The following is an 18062-nucleotide window of genomic DNA, read 5'->3' on the forward strand; positions in this document are numbered from 1 at the left end:
CCCTCTCCAAGGACTAATCCCACCTTGCAACATGTCCAAAGTACGTCAGACGAAGCTTCAGAATCCTTGCCTCCAAGGAGCGATCTATTCTCACCCTCTCTAGGATTAACCTATTTGTTCTACCAGTCCATGATATATTCAATACAGTTCTCCCAGCAGTCCATGGTCTATCCAATACTCTTCTTCGGCACCACAGCTCTAAGGCATTAAACCTCCTTCTATCATCCCTAGACATTGTCCAGCTTTCTGATGCAAAAGTTGTCAGAAACCCCAAATTTCTTCATCTTCAGCTTTAATGCTTGGTGTGTAAATTTGAAAAGTAATCATATTAACAGGTATTCCTTATATGTTTATGAATATTATCTATCATTGGCAGCATTGTGTAATTAAAAATACATATTTAAATGTTTACTTTGATGATGAAAATGATGCCATTTCTCTTGAATTTGTCATTCTCAGAATAGTAGTTTGTACTCAAACGCTCAACACCATTTAAGCTCACTAATGACCAGGATATTGATTTATATGAACTCTATTTAATTTTCTTATTACGTTTTACTTTTCATTCTCCAAAATTTGACCCTGGGATTGAGTTTTGGGTGTAAGATATTATTAAGGATCAAAAATGATGAAAAGTTGTAGCAGGAAAGAAGTCAAACTGCAACACACACCTGATGAAGTTTAAGCCACCCGGATTTAACATTCTGGAGTGATGATAGCCACCCAGAGTCTTTTCGTATTAAGGCAAAATAGCCAGTTGTTTAAGCCCTTGCCTACTATCTTAGAACCACGGATGCAGAGCTGAGAGAGCTGACGGTGACCATATTGATGATACCCCATTGTCCATAGCTGAATTGCAAATCTTTGTAGAACAATCCCACCTCTTCATTTCTATTGTACAATTTTCTCTAGGCAGTATTTTGCTTAGGCTTACCTGTTTACCTGTGAATTCATTAGAAACAAACTTCATTTCTTTGTTCTTCTGGCAATTTTGGGGATTTTTGATACCTGCATTTCTCTATGGTTTACCTAACTCCATGTATATTGTTGTTGTTAGGTGCCATTCAGTTGAATTAGACTTATAACAGTCCTAAGAAAAAATAAATCTGAACCTTATCTTATTCTAGGCTATCCTTATAATCTTTGACACACTCAAACCCACTACTGCAGTCACTGTGTTATCCTATCTGGTTGAAGGTCTTCCTATCTTTCACTTTCCCTCTACCTTTCCAAGCATGATGTCCATCGCCAAAAAAATAGTCTCACCTCTAAAAATATGTGAGATGAAGTTTTATCATCTTTGCCTCCAAGGAGCACTCTGGCTGCACCTTCTCTAAGACATATCTGTTTGTTCTTTTGGCACTCCATGGAATATTGAGTACTCTTTCTTAACATCACAGTTCAAAGCCATCAATTCTTTTTCTGTCACCCTTATCCACTGTCCATTTGTCACTAGCCTACCAGGTGATTGAAAAGACCATGGTCAAATAATTGAAAACTCTGTATAACTATTCTGATTTGAAACTTATGATTATTCAATTTCTGATGCCTCATTTCCAGAAAAATTTTAACCCATCATAAATAAAGATGCATATACTATTTTTATAAAGCCATTTTGCTTTTTTGTAAATTCAAAGGAATAATTTCATAGACCTTTGTGCAGATGTTCAAATCCTAGTGAAAACATTGCATAAATATTGCGACTTAATTTTATAAGAAAATTATTCATTAAAAACCATACCTGAGAGTTTAGGGCATCATGACGATATTCCCTTGTAAAAATACCACATATAGCTTCACCACTTGGCAGGTTTTTTGAAAAACGATTTTCAACAGTTGCTGCCACTTGATTTACAAGGGCCTGATTGATAAAGAAAGACATCTATTAGTAAGGTAGGACAGATAAACTCTTAAAGTACAACCAAATCTGTCCACATTGTTTGGGCCTGAGTTTAGAAAATTTTATGTTTCTCATACTCATCTGTATTAAACTTGTTACAGGGCTTTCCTTGAGGTACTTAAGTAAGAATGAAAAAACCTTCAGTCCTGAATAGAATAAATAGACGGCTTCATAAAAAAGATAAAATATTAAATTATTACATGAGAAGAAACTACTACTACTTGGAAAGCTAGGACTTAGGGAATAGCTTGTATCTATTATAGAAAGGAGTTTAAATTCAAGTAACTTAAGAGCAACATTATTAAATGAAAGAGGCTGATAATGAGAATATATATTGATGTTTCAGACTGTTTCTTAAATTAAAAAGAAAATTCTGTACAAAACAAGCCAAGTAAGACATAAAACCAAGTATAGAAAAATAGCCTGGCTTGAGGGCAGAAAAGTTGCAATTGCCCAACAGGCCATCAGATGCAGCCCACACACCCAGCAGAGTAAGTGTTAGGTTGTTAGATGACTCTCAGTATTGTCCAACAAAGTGTTTGTACTTCTCTAAATCCATGCACAATGCCTAAGACAAGAACATGGTTCTAAGGAAAGTATTATGCCCTGTGAAACTATAAGGAGCGAACAAATGTGGGTTAAAAAGAAAGTGAAATAGATCCACTACATCACATATGATTTTAAAAGATGAGATTTAGGAATGAGAGACAAAACAAAACAATGAGAGTTCTACCTTTGTTGGTGCAACATACACAACCACCCCATCATCACTTTCCTTCATCACTTTCTCCATGCAGTAGTAAGAAGCGTAGGTTTTGCCGGAGGATGTTGGGGCAACAATCACTGCTGATTCATTATTATCCACAACATCAAGGAGCTCCCGCTGAAAGTTTAAGAGCACGCACCAATTTTTAAAGGACGTGAGTAGGATGCTAACAAACTGTATTTAAATACTTTCAATATAATTCTCCGAAATGCACATAAAATGGATATCACAAACACAGGGAAATACACAGAGCTCATAACATTGCTTCAGAGGAATATTTTATTATTCTAGTTATTTTGATTATTAATAACTCAAAATTGATTTTGTATCTGAAAAGTGGAAAGCATGAATAAAACATGAAAATGTCATTTTTCTATTGGGAAGACATTATTTTCTAATTATCATTTAATATATATAAAATTGTTATGAGGAATCAAGCAAAACACATGTTTTTCTAATAATGAAAAATAATTAGGGGAGCTCTGGTGGCCTAGTGGCAAGAAGCTGCACTGCAATCCCAGAGGAACACGGTTTGAATCCACCAGATGCTCTGCCGGAGAAGGAGGCGCAATATCCGCTTGTACCAGTCAGATCTGATTTGACGGTACACGCACACAAAATAAAAAAATTAAAAAATAATTATCTGATTTTCTATAACGAATACCAAAAGATTCATACATTAGAGGGCATATGAGTAGTTAATAAATTCTCATTCCTTCAGTCTATGCTTTCATCATATTAAAATGATGACTATTCACAATCCTATGAGAAAGAAAAAAAAATCAGCCTCATACACACTAACATCTTCTTCAGTCTAGTCTACACTCAAGCACATCTCATAGTGAAGTGAGCATTAGGACTGCAGTGTGCATTGAACAGAGACATATTGATTGCCCTTTGTCCTTCACTGAAGTGACGAACTTTAGTTCTCCTGTTCCAAAGTAGGAAGCAAGAATTTTTAAAGGATTTCCACTATTATTAATATAAGCAAAGCCAACTGAGACTCTGAAGGACAAACTCTTTTAGCTAGAACCCATGAAACTACATTTTATTGTTAAAAATATTAATTCATCAGCAGTTTTTATGGTTCAATCTATATGGAAATATCTTGTTTTATTATGAATTTTATGGTAATGCTAATTTAACATCCTTTTAAAGAAGATTAGCTATTAGTGAGAGATACAGTGTGTAAATATCTATCCAATAGTCTACATTGTTGAAATTGTCCACAATTCTCTATACAATTATGTATATTTAAGTATAAAATTCTTTATGTGCACCAAAAGACTTCTCAAAAGACTGAAAAGAGAATCTACAGATTGGGAAAAATTCTCTCAATTACATATCTGAAAAGGCACTCATCTCTAAAATTGAGAAAACTCACCTCAACAAAGAAAAAAGACAGCTCAATTACAAAATGAACAGAACACATGAAAAGACCCATTACTAAAGATAACACTGAGAAGGCCAGAAAACATAAAGAAATGCTCAAATTGTAGGAAAGGAATTTTCACATCTCTTTGATAAAGATAGGGACATCAGAACAATATGGCATTTGACGCACCAATGATACAGGGTTCAGCAACACAGGAACCCTAGATTACCTCAGTACAGCAAATTGACATACCAGTGCTGTACCACTTACAAAAATGGTATTCCTCCAAAATATAGTAACACTAGACCCGGGGACCCAACCAACTTTTAAATACAAAGGCCCTCCAACAGGTACTTTGAGTGAAAATGATAATCCTACCAAAAGTGTTCGGCACAGTCCCAATAGAGATATCAAATTCCTTTTTTTTGTGGGGGGGGGGTTGTTGGGTTTTGATCTTGAGTTTTTTTGCAATCAGAAAAATATTTCTTTATATTTGGATCCACAATCAAGACCCCTGGAAACTATTATTGTTGTGGGTTCAAAGAGACCTCAAATAAGCAAAGGAGGAGAACTGAAAAACAAAAACGCAATGGGAGACATAGCACTTCCTGACCTCAAAACCTTCTATAGAGCTGTAATAACCAAAACTTTTATTGTGGTTTGGGTGAAATTTACAGGGCAAAACGATTTTCCACTCATTAATTCATGCACTTTGGTTTCATGGTGTTGATTTTAATCTGCACAATATAGTGTTACATTTCCCGCTTCCCTTCTATGTTTACCACTTTTTTCTTTTTCTTTTTAAGTTTAACAAAAGTTTAAAGAAAAGTTGGATTTTCATTTGTTCATTATCACACATTTTCCTCCCTATCCTCCCTGCAGTTCTCTCTCTCTCTCTCTCTCTCTCTCTCTCTCTCTCTCTCTCTCTCTCCATGCACTGTTGCATAATTTCCTCTCTCTTCCTCCTCCAGTCCACTTTGCTATGCACCACTTATTCTGGACTGTTGTCATACAGATAATGCCTAATCAAATTTTTTTAACAGTTCTTTACTTCATCTGTTCCAATGCAGAGATATTTTCTTTACTTCATCTGTTCCAGTGCAGAGATATTTATCCCCTCTTTTCTCAGTTTCCTCCCAACCCCATGTCAATCCTGTTTTATAAAAGTGATATTATGCAGCGTTTGTCCTTTTGTGATTGAGATATCTCACTCAGCATAATGTCCTCCAGAGTCTCCCATGTTATGTAATATTTTACTAGGTCCTTGTTTGTCATTGCTGCATACTATTCTATTTTTTGTGAATATGTGTGAATATACCACAGCTTCTCTATCCATTTATTTATTAATGGGCACTTGGGTTAGTTCCATGTCTTTGCTATTGTGAATAATGCAGCAATAAACATGGGTGTGCACACATCTATTTGGATGGCAGCTCTGGTTTCTTTAGGGTATATTCCTAGTAGGGGAATTGCTGGGTCAAATGGTATTTTTATTTCCAACTTTCTGAGAAAGCACCAGACCATCTTTCATAGTGATTGCACCATTTTACATTACCACCACAGCAAACAAGAGTCCCAATTTCTCCACAACCACAGCAACATTTGTTGTTTGCTGCCCCGCTGAATTTTGCTATTGTTGCTGCGGTGATACAGTATCTCATAGTTGTTTTGATTTGTAGCTCTCTAATAGCTAAGGATTTTAAATATTTCTTCATGTGTCTGTTTCCTCTTTGGTGAAGTGCCTATTCTTACCCTGTGCCCAATTTGTGACTGGATTGTTTACATTTTTTTCGTTAAATTTCTGGAGAATTCTATACATTTTAGACATAAATTCCTTATTAGACATGTCATCGCCAAATATTTTTTTCCCATACTGTGGATTTCCTTCTTACCCTATTGGATAAGTTTTTTAATGTGCATAGGGAATTGATTCTTAGAAAATCCCATTTGTCTGTTTTATTCTTTCCCAGTTACAGGTTTTTCATTATGCTTGGAAGACTGCTATGTTGTGGATTAGGACTTCTAGAGCTCTTCCTGGTTTACCAAGCTCAGGGATAAAGACTCAATATCATGAAGATGATAAGTCTACCAACAGCAATCTATAAATTCAATGCAATCCCCTTATAGATACAAATTCCATTCTTCAATGAGATGGAAAAGGCTATTTCCAACTTTATTTGGAATAGAAAAAAACCTTGTGCGAAACAATAAATAAAAGTGGATCAGGGACTTAGAAATAAAACCAAAGGCTGTCTGAATTCATCACAGAAAAAGAAAGACTATGTTTACCATTTATATCTGTTCTTTTTTTCTTTATCCTTCCTATAGTATGAGTTTTATCCTTAGGAAAATGCTATCCTTTTGATCTCCTGTGGTGGATTGCCCTAAAGATTATGTAGCTTTTTGGAGTAATTATTCATCCTCAAGTCATACCTATTGCTTAAAAGGTGAACAATGGGGAACAGTTTGGTTCTAGACTTAAAGGACGTATTAGGGTGTATATTTTCATGGATTCCATTGGTCCTATCAGACCATTTAGCCTAGTCTTTTTATTATTTTAATTTTGTTCCAAATTTTTCTCCCACTCTATCAAGGCCATCCTGTTGTGACCCCTTTCAAAGAGATCAGCAGTGGGAGCTGGGTAAAATTTAGTTCTTCTGGTCTCAGAGTCATTGAAGCTTGGGTTTTGTGTCCTGTTTGTCCTCTGGTCTAATTGTTTCTGTACGTTTTATATTTTCTGTACTCTTCTTTTCTCCAGACATACAAACACCGATATTTACTCTTGAGATGGCTGCTCATAAGCTTTTAAGACAATTATCAATATTTACCAAAGATGCAAAACATTGACCATATTATGTCACTTGACCTTTATGTCCCCTAAAACTCGGGCCTTGAGTCTTTTAAGGATGTTTGGTTATGACTAAGAACTTCTCATAACTTTACCAAATATAATCTGTAGAGTCACCACAGTGAGAAACTATTTACACCATATTTAATAAAAAAGTTAGCTTCTTTTTCCATAATTACCTGCCATGTGTCAGGAATAAAATCCTGTACCCTGGGATCTGGGTCTTTTCTCTCATCTCGTATCAAATAAGGACCCATACATTGTAGTTGAAATCGAACAGGTCCCATGTCGACTGAGTATCTGCGTTTTTTCTGTTTCTTTAGTTCCTCTTCCAAAACCTGTATTATTTTTAAAACAATTAAACAATACCGTATTAAAGAATTGCAGTATTTTTACAGCATATTTCCTGTGGGATATGTGTCCACACTTTAAAATGTTTAATTTATATGTTTAATTTTAATGCATTGCCATGTAAATCATCATATTAAATATGAATGAATTGTGGTTATGTGCCCTCAAGTCAGAACCAAACTCATAGCTGACACTGTAGTGGTTTTTTAACAGGCTGTAAACAGCACAGAAGAAGACTGTCCATAATCCAAAGAACAGCCGGTGGACATGAGAGCCTTTGACTTGCAGCACAATTCCTTACCACTGTTAGACCACCAGAGTCCTTATGAATAAGGTGTTGTTATTGTGTACTATTGAGTTGGAACTGACCCATAACTGATCTTCTTTAGCTTTTCAGAGGGAATTAATCTCAAGAGAGGCAATTGCCCACAGATTGCAGCATAGTTTCTTGCCACTAGGCTGCCAACATTTACACAATAATGATTATGCTTTTTTATTGCTAAAACCTAATATATTTAAACACTGAACAATTACATTACATTTTTGGGATATGAGAACTTAGTACAGTGTAAACTTCAAAGCACACATATATCTGGCATGTAACGTTTTTCCAGACAAACATTTAAATAGACTTCCCAGTTTTATAGTACTTTATATTGGGGCAAATGAGTTACTAATAATGATTTTGAACTCAGAATAAATATTCTCTGCAAAAAAAGTTCTAAAACTGATAACTATATTTATGTATCTAATTTATGTCTATTAGCTCTGCTGGTGTTATCTACTACATGTTGCTCTACTAACCAAAAGATCAGGAGTTCAAATCCAGTAGTTGCTCTATAGAAGAAAGATGGATAAGCTTTTCCAGTAAAACTTTACAGCCTCAGAAACCAGATAGAAGGTTGCTATGAACCAAAATTGACTCAATGACAGTAGCTTGATTTGGGCTTTGGTGGTTTTATATACCTAATTATTACTCCAGTATATTAGAAAGAAAGTCTAAAAATATTACCTGCGTTGAATGTACAGCACTTGCCAACTCATCAAACCCTAAATATTTCAGACATTTAGCTATGAATTGGTAATCTGCTTCTTGCAGAAGTTCTGGATATTTATCCATCAAGGAGTGGATCCTTTTCATCATTTGAACAGCAATACTTAAATCTCTTGAGACTTTATCTTGATGAAAAAGAAATAAAATCATCAGAAAGCTCATCAAACATAATAAATTATCCAAGATTAATTATTCCATACATAAGTTAGTCTTTTGTGGAGTTGAAATGGTTAAGCACCATGTTGCAAACCCAGAGGTTCAATTTCAAATCTATCAAGGACTGTGGGGGAGGAAAAAAAAATTCCATGTGTTTTCATAAAAGACTTACAACCTCTGAAATCCTATACAGTAGTTCTGTCTTGTCAAGTAACATTTCTATGATTTAGACTTCATTAAACATCAGTGGGTTTGTTATTTGGGTTTACATTCATCAAGCTGATATTAATGAAGGCTTTAGAACACAGAGAATTGATCCTAATAACTAAAACAAAATTAGGATAGGATAGGACGAAGTTCAGATCTGATGTTCATAGAATTTATATGAGTCATACTCGACTTGACAGTAGTAAAATATACAACACCTTAAACATTTTAATGATACCTTTAGATCAATGGCATCAGCCTGGAGACTAAGGTGCACCTGATCCAGACCACAGTCTTTGCAATTACTTGTTATGCATCAGAAAGATGGACAATGACTATGAATGACAGGAGAATTGATGCCTTTGAGCTGTTGTTCTGGAGAAGAGTATTGAATATATCATGGACTGTTAGGAGAACAAACAGATTTATCCTGAAGAGGGTGAAATGAGGCTGTTCCTTGGAAGTAGGATTCTTCAGCTCCATCTGACATACTTTGGACATGTTGCAAAGTGGGACCAGTTTTTGGAGAGGGGAAGACCCTAGATTAGATGGATTAACTCAGTAACTGGGGTAATATATGTAGCTGTGTCAGACGATAAGGTTGGCTCAGGATAGATCAGAGTTGTACATAAGGTCACTACGAGTCACAAGCAACTTGATGACTCATAAAAACAACACAGATAATGGTAGTAGCATTCAAGATATTATCAGACATTGGAAGTGTGTTCTCTAGGACTGGACTAAAGTACTAAAGAACAAGAACGTGAGTTTAAAGACTAAAGTTTGCCTGGTCCAAGCCATGGGGTTTTCAATTGCTTCCTATGCACATGAAAGCTGGACAATGAATAAGAAATATCAAAGAAGAATCAAAACATTTGGACTATGGTGTTAGTGAAGAGTATTTAGTACACTATAGTCTGTCAAAAGAACTAACAAATCTGTCTTGAAGGAACAGCAAGCAGAGTACTCCTTGGAGGCAAAGATAGTGAAATGTCTCACAAGCTTCAGGTTTATTGTCAGATGGAGTCAGTCATCAGAAAAAGACATTTTGCTGATAAGGTGTTGTTGTTAGATGCTGTCCAGTATGACTCTTATGAACAATCAATCAATCTGAACCCGGTCTTATCCTGTGTCCTATCCTCACAATCTCAGTCCTCCACTACAAGTTCACTGTTTCAGTCACCGTGTCAACCCACCTGACTGAGGGCCTTCCTCTCTTTTGCCTCCCCTCCAAGTTCCAAGCAGGATGTCCCTCTCTCCAAAGAATAAACTCTCCTAGCAACATGCCTCCAGTATGTGAAACGAAGCCTCACCACCCTTGCCTTCAAGGAATACTCTGGCAGTACACTCTCAAGACATATCTCTTTGTTATTTTGACATCCTTAGACAGAAGATCTCTAACCAGTTCTCAGTTGCATAGCAAGTGAGTGAAAAGACAATGATCTAAATCAGGTGCACATTAGTCCTCAGACCGACTCATTAATCCTCAATAATTTAAAGAAGTCCCTGACACAGACTTTCCCAGTTCAATACATCTTCTGATCTCCTGAATCCTGGTACTAGGCGTACTGATTGTGGATCTAAGTAAGATGAAGTAATTGACAGTCTCAATCTTTTCTCCTTCTATCATGATGTTTCCTACTGAGACTCTCTCTGAGATTTCATTTTTCACTGGGAAAATAGATATAATAATACAAATCTTGGAGGATAAAATAAATTAAGTCAGATGCATTTTCTAATGTACACTTCTAGTTAAAAAATAAAAGCTATAATATTTTATTTATTCATTCTTTAATTTACAAATAAAGACAACATAGAATCAATCACGTACCTACATCTCGGCAATGTTCTTTCCATGCTTTCAAACAGGAAGTTAAGCCTACCATTTCAGCGTGAAATTTCACTGAATTACTTTTACATGATTTCAGAAAATCTTCCAGTTTCTTAATTCCAGAATTTAAATTATCTTTCATTTCCTGTTCAATTGGAACTGACAGAGAATTCCATTTTTGCTCTTCCTTCTGTTCTTCCTTGGCCAACAATCTTTTTTTATTCTCTCTAGCAATTATTTCAGCTTTAGTCTCCTGTCCCAGAAGGGGGGGAAATAACACAAATTAGAAGTATTTCAAGATGATACTTTTTTAGTGAGACAATATTTTTAAGTTCTATTGATAACCAACCATCACCCCAATATGAATGAAATATAATCTCATTGAAATGTTTCTGTCTTAAAATTAAACTCTCTGAAAACTTAACATAATTTAACTTGGTGAACAGGAAATCTCTATGAATATAACTTTCTAATTCCTGAGCAGTGTAAAATATGAATTAAAAAGTAAATGTAATAAAGTTAAAGCAACATCATGCCACTGTTTCTTCATACCTACATGCCTGACACCCCCTGTTTTTTCTGGAACTGTCTTTCCTTTTCCACTTTTCTCCAGTCAGCTCCAAGTCCTTATTAATTTTCCCATATATACCTTACATAAAGCTATCTCTCATCCAGCCTACTCCCGAAAACAAGGAGTGACCATATTTTACTAGTCATACTCAGCCACTGTTGTGACAAAAAAAGGGTTTAATTCATCCAGCACGAAACAGTTGTTTGATGGGTATGATCAAACAATATGAGTACCAAATAACATCAGTTGTTCTATCTATCATAATGTTTGATAAGTGAATGAGTAAGAGGACAAATATAAAAGGAACAAATAGAAGAACAATCATATTTCCTCTAGCATGTCAGACTGGTTTAAGACACTCTTATATCCATTTTCACTTAGCCTTTACAAACTTATTATTATATCAGAAAAAAAATTGAAAAATATTGTAATAGGAAAAGCATTTCAACTAGCATTTCACAATTCTGATTAATTATAAAATTAATATAAAAAAGATTCCTTTCATTAAATCAATGTTATAAATGGTCACTTTAAACATTTTATGCTGACCTACAATTTTTTAGTATTCCCTTTGTCATAATCCACTATGTTGGGTTAACTAAGCATACTTTTGCCTCAGTACAACAGAGACAGTACAGGCTGTATGTCATAGATGAGTAAGTGCTTGTATCTTTTTAGACTCACAGACTTTTAAATCATCAACAAAAGAAGACATATATATGCTGAATGGTAGATATTGAACTCAAATTTATTCTGATTCATGGTTACTTCATCTGTATCAGAGTAGAAATTCACTTCATAAGGTTTTCAATGACAGATTTAACAAAGTAGATCATTAAGCTTTTCTCCTGAGATGACGTTAGCAGATCTTGAAACCCCACACTTCAATTAGTCACCAAGTATGCTAACAGTTTGTACCATATAGTGCTAAAAGTATTTCATTATTTCAAGATAATTTATTTCGATCTTAACAATAGCTCCTTGATTAAAACAAGCTTGAAAGCAGGAGTGGCATTCACTTCCAAAGCAGCTTACCTCCAGAAACTCTATCAACTTGGAGAAATTATGAAAGTTATACAAGTGTTCAGGTCCTTCATTCATAGGGTCGCTATAAATCCTCTACGACTTGATGGCACTTAACAACAACAACAATAAATAAAGTGGAGGGGCATGGTGTAATGGAATTTGCAAACTTTAAATTTTATAACAATCCTCACAAAATAGAAGTTCCTCTTAAATTAAAATTAAGTCTCAAATTAAAAAGAAAAAGAAGGAACCAGATGGTCTCACTGACAGTAAAACTAGGAGTACACCTAGCCACCACAAGGAAAGAAACCGAGGATACCTAGTAAGGCATTAGGAAAGCTTCTTTTGACCCAGAGAACAAAAAGAAGGGTGAAGTAGCTCCCATTTCTCTTTGAGCTTTTGAAACAAGACAACAGTAGAGGATTCATAGGGGACTGACAGTGTGGAGAACAAATCAGTGATGTTGTTGTTGTTGTAATGTGCCATCGAGTCGTTTGCGACTCATAGCGACCCTGTGTACAAGAGCCCTAAACGCCGTTCTATTCTGTGCCAACCTTTCTGTCTCAAACACATTCATTCCCACCACTCCACTCACAGAATTGATCCATCTCATCGAGGGTCTTCCTCTCCTGCGCTACTCCTCCACTCTCCCAAACATGATGTCCCTCTCCAAGGACCAGTCCCTCCTTGCAACATGCCCAAAGTATATCAGATGAAGCTTCAGAATCCTTGACTCCCAGGAGCATTCCAGCTTCACCCTCTCCAGGACAAATCTGTTTGTTCTCTTAGCAATCCATGGTATATTCAACACTCTTCTCCAGTACCACAACTCAAAAGCATCAATTCTCTTTCTCTCACCCCGATTCACTGTCCAACTCTCTGATGCATAGCACATAATTCCAAAGACTATAGCCTGGATCAGGCGCACCTTAGTCTCCAGCCTGACATCATTGCAATTCAGTACTCTTGAGAGGTCCCTCACAGCTGACTTTACCAATGCAATTCATCTCCTGATTTCCTGGCTGCTGTTACCAAGAGTGTTGACTGTGGAGCCAAGTAAACTAAAACTGTTGACTATCGCAATCTCTTCACCATCCATACTGATGCTGCCAACTGGCCCAGTGGTGAGAATCTTTGTTTTCTTGATATTGAGCTTCAATCCATATTGAGGACTTCAGTCCTTGTTCTGCAGCAAGCACTTCAGGTCCTCCTCAGTTTCAACGATAGTTATTTAATAAATAAACCCTTCAGTGAGTTTTCTGAAGTTGTAAATTACATGGAAAGAGATTGTCTATCTTTATCCCACAGAGTAACTAGTGGATTCAAATCCAATGATGTTGAATTGTTAGCATAACTTCTTACTCATTAGATCACCAGAGCTCCTTTATATTTAGTTATTATTAATAGTGTCAGTAATATAGATTTATTATTTTATGTCATAAGTTAATAATATTATTATTCCAGGGCTATGCTTAAAATTTCTATATTTTTTTCTTTGTACTCCACCACATTTTTGCCTTATATGGCAAAAGGTTTAAGAGAATAACATTTCAAGAAGGAAGAAGGTTGTAGAAATCAAATATACATAGAGAAATGGAGAATTCATATTTTTCCACTTGGGCAAAGTTGATTGATCAAGGATTTCAATTCTTTTGAAAAGAGTAAATAATTATTATAATTAAAGTTAAAAATATTCAGGGGAGCTCTGGTGGCCTAGTGGCAAGAAGCTGCACTGCAATCCCAGAGGTGCATGGTTCGAATCCACCAGATGCTCTGCCGGGGAAGGAGGTACAGTTTCCTCCAGTACCAGTCAGATCTGATTTGATGGTACACAGACACACACACACACAAATAATAATAAAATTTTAAAAAATTTTTTAAAAAGTTAAAAATATTCATATTTCATTCCTTTTACTTCTTATTTATAAAAATATTTTCAGTCATTAACTAATAAATAACTACATTTCCAGTCTCAATTAAAAATTTCTGAACCCAGACATTAATCATTTAGCACTTTATGTTTATAATCAAATAAAAATATCTTGCATTTTGTGTGCTGTTTTTGTTAGGTGCTTTAACATCTTTTTTAAATCAAAGATATTTCATTTATATAGTTTTATGTACAAGTTAGACTTGTCTGCAAGATGAGTGAATTAGTGAGCAGTCATGCAAAAAAGGAAAAGAAAAGATTGGAAAGAAAACACCGATGAGATGAAAAAAAATATAAATCCCATGTTAAGCAAAAGTAAAGCAAAAAACCTCAAATGATGGAATTTGAGGAACTTACATGAGTCTTTTTGTTCTTGGGTGCATTGAACTTCTTTGGCTTGACAGTTTGTGTTACAATGAGTTTTGATGAGACTGACTCTAATGAATTACCATATAACCGTTGAAAAGTATGAAACTTTTGCTTGGATTTAAGAACATAAGGATCTCTAGAGTAGTCTGGAGGGGAAAAAGAATGAATTTTATACTTTAATAATGAGTATATTCATTAAGATTGCAAAATTTCTTCAATAATGTCCTAACTACCTCACATTATCTCACCACACATGCACTTTGATGCTAGCTTTTTTATTTTAGCTTCAAAGGAGGATTTAGTCCAATTAATTTTGCTAAAGAGGGACTATTGTCTCAGGCTATCATTTGAATACCATATCTTATGAGTGTTGGAAGTAGGAGTGGCATCCACTTTCTAAACAACATGCCTCTGGAAACTCTATGAACTTTGATAAATGTGGATAGTTGTGTAGGGGTTTCAGCCTTTTGTTCATTGGGTCTTTATGAGTCATGCTCAACTCAAAGACCATCAACAAGAACATCTTAAGAATGAATTAGGAAGCCAAGTATCATCAATTAAAATAAGTCCAGGAGCTGACTATGGAATACATTTTCGACTACTCACTTGTAAAGCTTAATTTAAACTGAAGAAAAGTAGCCCACAAGAACCTAAATATGAAATTCAGTCTTTTCTATCTGAATTTAAAAACCATGTAAAGAACAGATTTGATGCATTAAACACTAATGAACAAAGATCAGATGAAATTCTGATCCAAAATCAGGGAAGCTGTTTGTCAAAGTTGTAGGTTGACATCGAAGATCATCCATGAAGAAGCAAAATGTGATTACAAAGACAAGGAAGAAAGAAAAGATCAACATGGATGTCTGAAGAGACTATGAAAATGACACTAGAACAGTGAGAGACCAAAACAAAGGGAAGAGATGCCGAAGTAAAAGAGATGAAGAGAAAATTACAAAAGGTAGCTCAAGAAAACAAAGTAAAATATTGTAACAAAATGTAAAAAGAATTGGAGCTAGAAAATCAAAATAGAAAAACTCATTCGGCATTTCTCAAGCTGAAAGAAATGAACAATTCCTTTGGCAAAATCTTGAATAATGGAAAAAGTACACACACACACACACACACACACACACACACGCTGGAAAAAATACTCAAAGACCTTGTACCAAAAAGAATTTATCGACACTGAGATTCCTGAAATTCCATGTAAGGAAGTAATTCATGATCAGGAACCAATGATAAAGAATGAAGAAGTTCAAATGTCTCAGTGATGTATAAACTATCAAATGGTGTGTTTCAACAAACATATTTAGCCTTAGTTGTGATGACTAGCTAATGTCAAGAAATTTGGAAAACAGGTCAAGTGTCTAGAAGAGATCCATATTTGTTCCCATTCCAAAAATGTTGATTTAACTGAATATGGAAATTAGCAAAAAAATCATTAATATCGCATACAAATAGAATTTCACTAATTTAAAGATTTAAAAAAAAATTGAACATAACATCACCAAGGAATTGCCAGAAATTCAAGCTCACACAAGGGATATCATTGCTGATGTCAGATGGATTTTGCCAGAAAACAGAGCAAACAAGGAAGACATCTATTTGTGTTTTATTGACTATGCAAAGGCATTTGACTACGTGAACCATAATAAATAATGACTAACATTGAAAAGAACGAGAGTTCCAAAACAACTGAATTATTCTTATGCAAACCCAATATAGACCAGAAAGCAGTTACTTGAGTAGCACAAAGGAACACTGTAGGTTTAAAATCAGGAAAGTTGTTTGTGAAGATTATATATTTTCTCCATATCTATTCAGCCTGTTTGCTGAGCAAATAATTCCAGAAACTGGACTACTGAAGAACACGACATCAGGATCAGAGGAAGACTTATCAACAACCTGCCTTAGGCAGATGACACAACTAGATGAAAGTGAAAAAGAATAAAAACACTTTCTGCAGAAGCTCAAAGAATACAGTCTTCAATATGGATTGCATCTCAACTTAAAAAAAACAAAAATTCTCACCACTGAACCAACAGGCAATATCACGATAAATGGAGAAAATTGTTGAAGTTGTTAATATTTTTTTATTTTAAATACTCATGGTAATTGCTGTGTACCATAGAGTCAGACTGACCCATAGCTGACCCTCCAGTGGGTTTTCAGGGGCCATTAATTGCATTGGAGGAGATTGCTCATCCTTCACCCAGGGAGCAACTAATGGCCACATGCCTCTGGTATTGCAGCACAGCTTCTTGCCACTAGGCCACCAGAGCAGTCAAGTAATTAAAAGATATGTTGCACTCAGAAAATTTGCTATCAAAGATCTCTGCAAGATTTAAAGGAGCAAGGATAATAGTTTAAAGAGTATGGTGTACCTTACTGAAGCCATTGTTCCTTCAATTGCTTCCTATACAAATGTAAATAATACAATAAATGAAGATGACAGGAAAAAGAATTGATGTTTTTAAATTGTGGTGTTGGAACATAGTCCTGAATATGGATTGACAGAAGAAGAAACAAATTTGTCTTGGAGGAAGTGTAACCAGGATACTCCTTAGAGGCAAGAAAACTTTGTCTCCATACTTTGAGTATGTTGTTAGGAGAGAGCTATCCTTGGAAAATGTGGAAGGTTAGTAAAAGAGAAGTAACCCTTGAACAAGATGGACTGAAATAGTAACTATAACAACAGGTAAATGTTATCAGAGTTCGAGGGTTGTCCATGATAGAAAACCTTCAAATATGTTCTTTATGGGGTAACTATGACTATATCTTCAGAAAGAATTATTGCAGAAACTCAGAATCAGCAGTCAAAACAAGGCCACATGCCAGCTGTGAAACAGACCATCAGTTAAACTTGTATCATGTGCAAGTTTAATTTAATTTGAAGCTGAAGAAAAAGAAAGCTAGTGCACAAGAATCAAAACACAACCCTGAGACTATCCCACCTGATTTTAAGAATAATTTCAAGAATAGGTTTAAGGCAATGAACAGCAATGATAAAAGACCAGAGGAACTGTGGAATGACATCAAGGATACAATATATGAAGAGCAAAGTGTCACTGCAAAAACAGAAAAGGAAGAAAAAACAAAAACAAAATGTATACCAGAAGAAAGTATAAAAATTGCATTAGAGAGTTAAGAAGTCAAAACAAAAAGAAGAGATGCCAAGCAAAAAGGCTGAACAGAAGATTTCAAAGGACTGCTCAAGAAGTCAAAGGAAAGTGTTGCAAAGAAATGTGCAAGGAGCTGGAGTTAAAGAATAAAGAGGGAAGAATTTGCTCGGCATTTCTTAAGCTCAAAGACCTGAAAAACAAATTGAAGCCTCAAACTTCAATACTGAAAGATGACCTGGGCTAAATATTGGATGATCCAGAAAGCATTAAAAGAAGATGAAGGAGGATCATGGAATCTCAGGCCCCCCAGGGAAGCAGCTACGAGACTGAGAACAATGTTAGGCCATGACGCACTATCAGCTGGTCAGTGATAGACGTGGTAGGCAGAGCCTTGAAGGATTGGCTTTGGCTGTGGCTGTAGCCACAGCAGGTCACCGGCCAACGGAAGGAAGTAGAAGGCCTGCCCTGGCTGGTGTACCTCAAGGTCCAAGTTCCCACCCACCTCCCAGGCAGAGCCGCAGCGCCACCCCCAGGAGTGAGACAGTGCTCCCAG

General features: G+C 35.6%; 1 protein-coding gene across 1 annotated transcript in view; it reads right to left on the reverse strand.

Moving 5' to 3' along the window:
• DDX60 (DEAD (Asp-Glu-Ala-Asp) box polypeptide 60) overlaps positions 1-18062 on the reverse strand; it is a 177270-nt gene that overhangs the window by 94374 nt on the left and 64834 nt on the right. The window contains exons 12-17 of the mRNA XM_006896670.1: positions 14373-14530; positions 10489-10741; positions 8253-8419; positions 7069-7227; positions 2634-2783; positions 1742-1861 (exon numbers count right to left, since the gene is read on the reverse strand). Of these exons, the coding sequence (XP_006896732.1) occupies positions 1742-1861; positions 2634-2783; positions 7069-7227; positions 8253-8419; positions 10489-10741; positions 14373-14530 (1007 nt within the window). The remainder of the gene's footprint in view (positions 1-1741; positions 1862-2633; positions 2784-7068; positions 7228-8252; positions 8420-10488; positions 10742-14372; positions 14531-18062) is intronic.

The sequence above is a fragment of the Elephantulus edwardii genome, unplaced genomic scaffold, assembly GCF_000299155.1.
Source record: "Elephantulus edwardii isolate Elephantulus edwardi_28Jun2011 unplaced genomic scaffold, EleEdw1.0 scaffold00188, whole genome shotgun sequence".
In the NCBI taxonomy this organism is placed as follows: domain Eukaryota; kingdom Metazoa; phylum Chordata; class Mammalia; order Macroscelidea; family Macroscelididae; genus Elephantulus; species Elephantulus edwardii.